This window comes from Protopterus annectens, chromosome 2.part0, assembly GCF_019279795.1.
Source record: "Protopterus annectens isolate FY-2018-M chromosome 2.part0, PAN1.0, whole genome shotgun sequence".
Lineage (NCBI taxonomy): Eukaryota > Metazoa > Chordata > Ceratodontiformes > Protopteridae > Protopterus > Protopterus annectens.
Genome location: NC_056728.1, coordinates 1,754,679,037 through 1,754,687,862, shown reverse-complemented (window position 1 = coordinate 1,754,687,862; position 8,826 = coordinate 1,754,679,037). Strand labels below are relative to the sequence as shown.

Genomic DNA, 8,826 nt, shown 5'->3' with positions numbered 1-8,826 from the left:
AGGAAACCAGTCTGGTGGACTCCTGCCATAAACAAGCTATACAATAGAAGGAGGAAGCTAGTACAGAAAAGGGTAAAATTCCAAGAAGGGAAGACATCCCTGATAAGTATCAGCAAGAAACTACAATCCCTCATAAAATCACCCAAGGCGAGCTTTGAAAGAAATATTGCCAAGGACTCCAAAGATAACCAAAAAGGCATTCTTTAGCTATTTCAAGAATCTAAGTGGCAATGCTCAGATCTGCTTGGAGTTAGTGCAGAATGGCACAAAATACACTGAACCGACCGATATTGCCAACATCCTGTCAGACAGATTCAGCTCAAACTTCACCCCCAAAAGGGCCCATAACCATACCAGAAGAATGTAGAGTCCCTGAAATCACAGACACTCAGATTAAAACAGCCCTCTCCAAAGCCAAAAACACAGCATCAATGAGACCAGACGGTGTCCCAGGCTGCGTCCTACACGAGCTCAAAGATGAACTAACCCCTCACCTAAACACACTGTTCAAACTCAGCCTCTCCACAGGCTACGTACCCATAGAGTGGCGCACAGCAACGGTTATTCTGCTCCACAAAGGTGGAGCCACAATAGACCCCGGGAACTATTGCCTATAAGCCTGACTAGCTTGGTCTGCAAGGCTATGGAGCGCATCATCATGGAACTCATTAACAGAGACATTGGGAACCTCCAAACACTGGATCCTACCCAGTTCGGCTTTGTTAAGGGCAGATCATGCCTCCTAAACCTGGTGGACTTCTTTGAGACAGTTACCAAGGCTATAGACGAGGGAAAGGTGGTACACACAGCCTACCTAGACCTCACTAAGGCCTTTGACACCATTCCCCATTCTGGTATTATAGACAAGCTCACCAGCCTGAACATAAACCTCTACGTCACAAGATGGGTTGCCAGCTGGCTCACGGACAGAACCCACATGGTGAGAGTTGTGGGAGCTAGGTCCGACTCTAAACTGGTTACAAGTGGCATTCCCCAGGGCTCCGTCCTAGGACCCCTCCTGTTCGGCATATACTTCTCCGAGGTACAGACAAGCACAGGAGGACTATGGCTGACTAAGTTCGCAGATGACTGCAAACTGGGAGCTATAATTGACTCTCCGGCTGATACAGATATCCTCCAAAAGGGTCTCACTGAGATGGATACCTGGTGTCAAAATCATGGTCTCAAGCTAAATGCCAAAAAGTGCATAGTCATCCCCTTTGGAAAAAACAAAGTACCCACAAACTACCACAAAGGTGGTAGTCTCCTAAATACGGAAGACGTAATAAGAGATCTGGGAACCCAAGTAGATAGTAATCTCACCTTTGATAATCCTTCTATGTGGCCTACCTAATCACAAAAGGGTTCACATCCAGATCAAAAGAGGTCATTGTGCCCCTCTACTCATCACTCATCAGACCCATCATAGAGTACAACGCCCCATTTGGTATGTACCTTACAAGACACCTGCAACAGCTGGAAAGACCACAGAAGTACCTTACCAAGAGGATCACTGGCCTCAAACAGATGCCCTCTGCAGCTTGACTGAAGAAACTCCAGCTGTACTCAGTTGCATACCGCCTACTCAGAGGCGATCTCTGCCTGACATATAAGGCCATGTCCAACCTAGAATTGATGGACATGCTCTACCTAAAGAAAACCTTATCCCCTTGAGCCACACGCTCTAGGGATCTAAACCTCATCACAACAATTAATAGGACGTGCTGGAGGGATCGATTTCTGTTCCAGAGACTTGCCATGCTTTGGAACAATATACCAATCTACATTAGGCAGAGCTCCTCACTAACACTCTTCAAAAGAAACCTTGATGAGTGGATGGGAAACAGAAAGTTTACCCCGGGGATCACTTCAGTGGCTCTGCTGGACAGAGGCACAGGGAACTAATCTAAGGGGGTGGTGAAAGACAACACATTCTGGCTAGGCTTATAAATGCCTTTGGGCAGATAACCTAGTACCTACCTGTCAACCTATGAACACACACACACACACACACACACACATATATATATATATATATATATATATATATATATATATATACATATATATATATATGTATATATAAAAATGTTTTAACAATATCTGGCTATATACTATGACATGCACTCTGTGGTTTATATATAACAACAGATATGCTGTGGTATCTATTATAGGCTTGTTTATTTGAACGACACAAAGTAGAAATCACTTTGTGATTGATTTTTGACAGCATACAAGGGTTGTAAGCTGAATGATTATGTTATAACATGTTTGATGGTACTATATCTTTCATTTGAAAGGACCTAGCTACACCACAGGATAAACTTGGGGGGATATTTAAATGTGTGCCCTATGACTTGATCCGTGAATCTGTAAGTAATGATGTACTGATTTGAATGAGTCGAGCGAGTGCTTAACCATATATTCAGTTATACCAAGTAGGAAAGGTTATGTCAAGATGGTATGCATTTATTTTTGTATGACGATCTATATATAACAAAAGCAACTAGATAGCTAGTTGATCTATAGATGCACAATACAATTTATGCTGCTAAGGATGAGATATGCATATATTTTAAAGTGGAGCATGCATACAGTTTTATTATGTGATGAATTTTGAATATTATAATGTAGATTTTAGTTATGTATCAGCAACTAAATAGTTAATTTGTTGCTGTTTTAATCTGTTTATGATGTCAAGCAACTAAGGGGCGTTTTGTGCTGAATTGATTTGCTACAACAATCATTTGAATTTAATTAGGGGGAGGTGTTATGTATAAATGGAAGTGTTTGGCAGTTTATGCACTTTTACATGTAAATGGTCTGATGAAGCCACATTTTGTGGTGAAAGCGCTTACCTACTTGAAAATAAATGTGATTTTATTTTACTGAATGGTGATACAAGTCATGCTTTAGTTTACCGTTGCTGTTTTTTGCTGTTTTGCCAACAATATAAGGTTGCTAAAATTATGAAAATTGTATTTGTGCCATACTGAATAAGAAAAGAATTCTGCTGTATGTGCAGATATCTCATGATTAGTTTTCCATGAATGACTCCATGTAAAAAAGACATTTCAAATTAAATTTCTCTATTACGGCTGGGTAAATATTTCTCTGAGCTTCTTCGTAGCTTTACATGTTGTTCCTGGTGTGGCCTTGCCAATGACTTTAAGATGGATAATTTCACATTTTGCTACCGAAGAACCTTCACTGTCATATTTTAAAAATGTATCTTATGGTATGCCTTTAACCTACCTTTCTTAACTGTACCCATTATATAATAATAAAAACCTCAAGGCCAGCTATTCAAATAACTAATTTAATCGATTAAGCTAATGGGAATAGTAAAACGTTTTTCTCAAGTTAAGAATGTGCTGCTATTACTTCCATCTTAACTTATTGGATGGTAGTATTTATTCATTCATTCATTCATTTATTTACTTAATTATATTAGAACTTATCTCATCATTCACTTTAGCCTAATTTATTTATTTGTTTATTAACTTCTTTACCAATGTTACTTGAAGTTGTGGTGTCTACTTTTTGCCAGAGTGCAGAGCTTTGCATTTTTTATTGATGATAGGGGCATGGTGGTGGATCTATGACAATTTATTCCTGACAAGACTGTAAAGGCTTGAGGCATGGCTGTGTTTACGCTGTAGCAACAAGAGAAATAATTGTATTCATACCGCACAACCACATTTCTTATGGGCAACATTAAGACAGGCTTGGGTTAATGTCATGAAGAGTTTGCATTTGAGTCTTTTCTTCACGAAATATGGATAATGAATAAAATAAACAATTGTTTAGATTTTTTTCAGCTATAAAAACAGTTCAGCTATAAATATGTTCTCCAACACGTCATATAGTTATGACACACCATAAGTCATACCTACTTTCTGTGCATATTTAATATATGGAATATTCATGTTTGTTTGTTGACATATTAACAAGAACTTGTTGAATTCCAGTTCTTGATCAACAAATGACAACATATCTTTAATGTCCACCTGGCATACCTTCAACTGAGACAGCTGGGACTTCATTTTATTGTCCTTTCCAAAGGATGTCACTACATAAGTATAACGCCCTGTCCCTCAGCTCCTAAACTGTATTGCAGTATCACTACTGGAATATGAAGTCATGAGTCAGGTATAAGGCTGTAATCTTCCTGGTTTTAAACGAGAGCATGCAACCACCAAAGTCACTAATGCTGATATGGTGTATGTAGGATAACATGTTTTTGTACTGGTTGCCATTTTACATGGTCATGATTGACTGGTAAATTCACTGTGTTTGATGGAAGGCATTGTAGGTGAAATTCCCCTTTTCCTGAGATGCAGTGACCTTGCAGTTGATTATATTAGTAAAGACAAAGCTGGGGAGACAAGCTCCTGTATGCATTGTATGTTGGCAGGGTGATTTGCTTACCACAGAAAGGCAACTTTCAAATTCTACTATGAAATTTTGACACTTGGTTCCATGTGGAATTTGAAAAGCTGACATTTGAGATCATGGCATGTGTGACATTGAACTGAACTGGGAGACGTCCATTCTTACAGGTCAGTACAGTATTTATTTAAACAGCATCTCCATATAGAAGACCTACAGTGTAGGAGAGACAGCAGTTGGGAAGATAATGCTTTTTACAGATTCTAATGCAAGAACTGAGATCATGAGATGATTTAAATGTAACAGTTATTTTCTTAGTTGTTGAGAGGGACATGTAGATAGAGCTCTCTAAGGAAAGAAGGATTTGAAATTGCTCTGTAAGATGTTTAGATTTATGTTGTCATTCAAAATGGTGGGAGCCCACTGCATGTTTAAAAGTGATGTAAATCAAGACTGACCATCCTGTCTGAAAACACGGTCTTAGTTTGGGAGATAGTCAAACTAGGTGGATTCACTTTGTAAAATGCTGCATACGTCTCAGCTGTCGAGATTTTCGCAGAATATCAAGATTTTTGCCTCATATGTTTCAATGTTTCTCATAAAACTGTGGTTTTCTGGCAAATCACTGGTAAATCATTGAGGATTGAAGTCAGAAAATATCGGTAGACATTTGAGTTTAGGACTTCATGTCCTTCAGAAAATCCATTCTAATGCAAAACCTGTTAGTCTGTCTACTTTCTAAGTTTATAAGAGCAATACTTAGAAAGTGTCCCTATTTTGGGGCCTTTGCCCCACCATTATTTGTGGTTTTGTACAGATTTCTTCTCTAAGAGGTTGAAAGGTATGAAATGCTGTCATGTGACTGTGACATGATCAGACTTGAACTTTCTTGCTAAGTGGATGTTTGCCTGGTTATAGTGTAATGTATGAAGCAGATAAACTCATCTGTGTTAAGATGTTAACAGAGTACAAGTTACACCTACATATAAATACGCTGCTTAAAACTTTATTTTAGATTCAATTAGAACACTTGCTGTGTCCAGTATTAACCTTTAGTTATGACTGTCTATTTACTCATTGTATTTACTAAAAAGGAATGATGACTGATTTATCTGAAAGTGTTAGAATTCAGTGAGTCTGCACTGTAGAGTAGTTATCACAATTAGAAAACACTAAATGGCAGTTATTTGTATTTAATCAAAACATATATTTACATGTGAATGGTTATTTCCATCTTGAAACTGTAGTATTTCTTTCCACAGTTCGGACAGTTGGCTCAAATGTGTGACTGATATGATTTGCGTACATCTTTTTTAGGTCTCTGTATTGATCATGATGTGGTGACATCATACCCCCAAGTAGTTGTGGTCCGAGTTCCAACACCAGCAGTTCAGTCTGACAGTGATATCACCGTCTTGCGACACCTGGAGAAGCTAGGCTGCCGACTCATCAACCGACCACAAGGTATTTTGAACTGTGTCAACAAATTTTGGACATTCCAGGAGATGGCTGGCCATGGCATCCCTCTTCCTGATACTTTTTCTTATGGTGAGTAAATCAACAGCTAAAAGCAATTTCCCAAAGTGTTTGTTTAAACTTGCTTTTTATTTTTGTGTTAGCAACTGGAACTGGTTCCTAAGAACTCACTGTTGTGTTATTAGGAATGAAAAAGTGAATAAAACATTCAGCCAGAGATGATTACAGACCAGTAAAAATGACTGATTCTTCCAGTATGTTGTGGTGCTTCCAGTATATCTGGTGCTGATTTGAGCTGGCAGTGGTTGGCAGTTCACTATTAACAACTCAGTCAGGATTTTGAGTTTTCTTTCACTTTCTTTTACCTTATTTTATAGCAATAACCAACAATGTCAGTGTGGTGTATTGGAGATTTACCCACGGTTGGTGTGATTAAGTAAAGCCATCCATGGGCAAGTCTTCAATATACCACACCACGGAGACTATTATTGCTATTATACAATGACATTATTTAAGGAAAAAAATACTTACTTTTTTTAAATACTGTCTTTGTATAATGCCTATGTGGTGCCCTTCCAAGTTTTTCCGGTATTCTGTGGCTTTTCTGATGTACTGCGCATGCGTATCAGATGTACTTTCCCATGCTTATGCAGTACATCAGTGCTGTGTAAAGGAAGCAATGGAGAAAGGAAGATTTCCATTGCCTTTTTTTTTTTTTTAATTTAAAAAAAAAAGAAACCGGAAGACTTTTAACATTTGGGAGAGCTGGGACAGTGAAAATAAAGGGATGATCAGGTATGTTTCTTGAGTTTTGCAGAATGTACCTGATTATCCTCTTATTTTTCTCTGTGCTGTGTCCCTCGTTCATTTGAGGTCATCAGTTTTGTAAATTTATTAAAAAAAATAAAGAAAAGTAAAAATTTTATGAGATATACTAATGGAAAAAAGTCCGGACGACCAGACCTTTTTCCATTGGTATATTCTTGGATTTACAACGGGCACACTGGTTGGGCTAATCAATCAACGTGCTCCTTTTTGAATATTACTGGCCAGTCGTATAATTGACATTATGTTATGCTTGCTCCTCACAACTATCCCTACCAAAAGCATTTCCGTATGACACACTGAAAACATGTATCATTGACACATGGTAAGTTATTTTGCTAAGCTTGGAATAGTCACTAGCACTCTTTTATTTTGATTCACATAATTACATCTTCAGGTTTCTTTTCTTTCTGCTCTCTCAGGCAAATACATATTAGCTTGCTCAGCTTTTGTTTATAGATATATCCTTTTACAGTAGGACATTATGCAAGCAAATTCTCCAGTACGGCTGGGTAAATATTTCTCTGAGCTTCTTCGTAGCTTAACATGTTGTTCCTGGTATGGCCTTGCCAATGACTTTAAGATGGATAATTTCACATTCTGCTACCGAAGAATCTTCACTGTCATATTTTAAAAATGTATCTTATGGTATGCCTTGAATCTAGCTTTCTTAACTGCACCTGTTGTATAATAATAAAAACCTCAAGGCCAGCTATTCGAATAACTAATTTAATCAATTAAGCTAATAGGAATAGTAAAACGTTTTTCTCAAGCTAAGAATGTGCTGTTATTACTTCCATCTTAACTTATTGGATGGTAGTATTTATTTATTCATTTATTTACTTAATTATATTAGAACTTATCTCATCGTTCACTTTAGTCTAATTTATTTATTTGTTTATTAACTTCTTTGCCAGTGTTACTTGAAGTTGTGGTTCCTACTTTTTGCCACAGTGCAGCGCTTTGCATTTTTTATTGCTGATAGGGGCAGGGGCATATTATTATTTTCTTTCTGCAGCAGTAAGTGAGACCATGCCATGAACATTTTGCATGGCTTTGGAGACTCCATTCTCCATAAATACATTTAGACAACTCTAAGTGAAATGGTACATGGTCTATGTCAGAAGTCATAATCTGTATGGGTGGGAGGCAGAGAGACAGAGAGTAACAGAATGAGAGACTGTGATTAGAGGAACTGAATATGTATATCTTTGGGAGACAGCTGGAAACATTTAATTAACTAGCGAAAAATAGGAGAGCAAAAATAACATAATATGTTTCAGAGGAAGAGATGTGTGAGAAAATGAAGATATTATTTGTTTGCAGAAGATTGATAGACTGGACACAATGCAAGGGAATATTTTTTCACAAACATGGTGGTGGATATATGACAATTTATTCTTGACAAGACTGTAAAAACAATAACAATGAGACATCATGTATGCATTGGGAAGAAAGGGAAATTATTATGCTGAAGCAAAAAATAGTTTGTGGAATAACTAGGATGTGTAACTTATTCATCACATTACCGTATTTTATGCTTGTGTATCATACCCTCAACTTTACAGATTTCCACAGAATGTACAAATTTTTACCTCATATTTTTTATCCATTTTTCATAAAATTGTGATTTTTCTATCAAATTAGTAGCAAATCATTAAAGATTGAGGTTGTAAAATAATGACAGGCATTTGAGTTTCAGACTTCATACCCTTCAGAAAAATTCATGCTAATGCAAAACTTGTTGTTCATCAACTTTCTAAGTTAGTAAGAGCAATATTTAAAATTGTCCCTATTTTTGGGCCTTTGTCTCACTTTTATTTATGGCTTTGTCCAGACTTCTTGCGCTAAGAGGTCGAGAGGTATGGCTCACTGCTGCCAAACACTGAGCCATTGTCTGATTATCTTTAGAAGCTGTGATCTAATAAAAAAATGTGGTCTGTTGTGGACTATATAACCAATCAGTGCAAAGAAGACAACAGGGAGTCTAAATGTCAGTCCATATTCCATTTAAGTAGGGGAAAAATCTCCTATTCCTTCTGTCCCATCCTTTATGCTGAAGATTTGGGGGCTAAGAGGCAAATTGTTTGTATGTGCCTTTGATGTCATGAGTTTGATAATGATTTTGAGACA

The 8,826-nt window shown here is 37.4% G+C and overlaps 1 protein-coding gene across 1 annotated transcript in view; it reads left to right on the top strand.

The window, feature by feature from the left end:
* Positions 1-5,568: 5,568 nt before the first annotated feature.
* RIMKLA (ribosomal modification protein rimK like family member A) overlaps positions 5,569-8,826 on the top strand; it is a 338,747-nt gene continuing 335,489 nt past the window's right edge. The window contains exons 1-2 of the mRNA XM_044060444.1: positions 5,569-5,581; positions 5,710-5,940. Coding sequence (XP_043916379.1) covers positions 5,569-5,581; positions 5,710-5,940 — 244 coding nt within the window. The remainder of the gene's footprint in view (positions 5,582-5,709; positions 5,941-8,826) is intronic.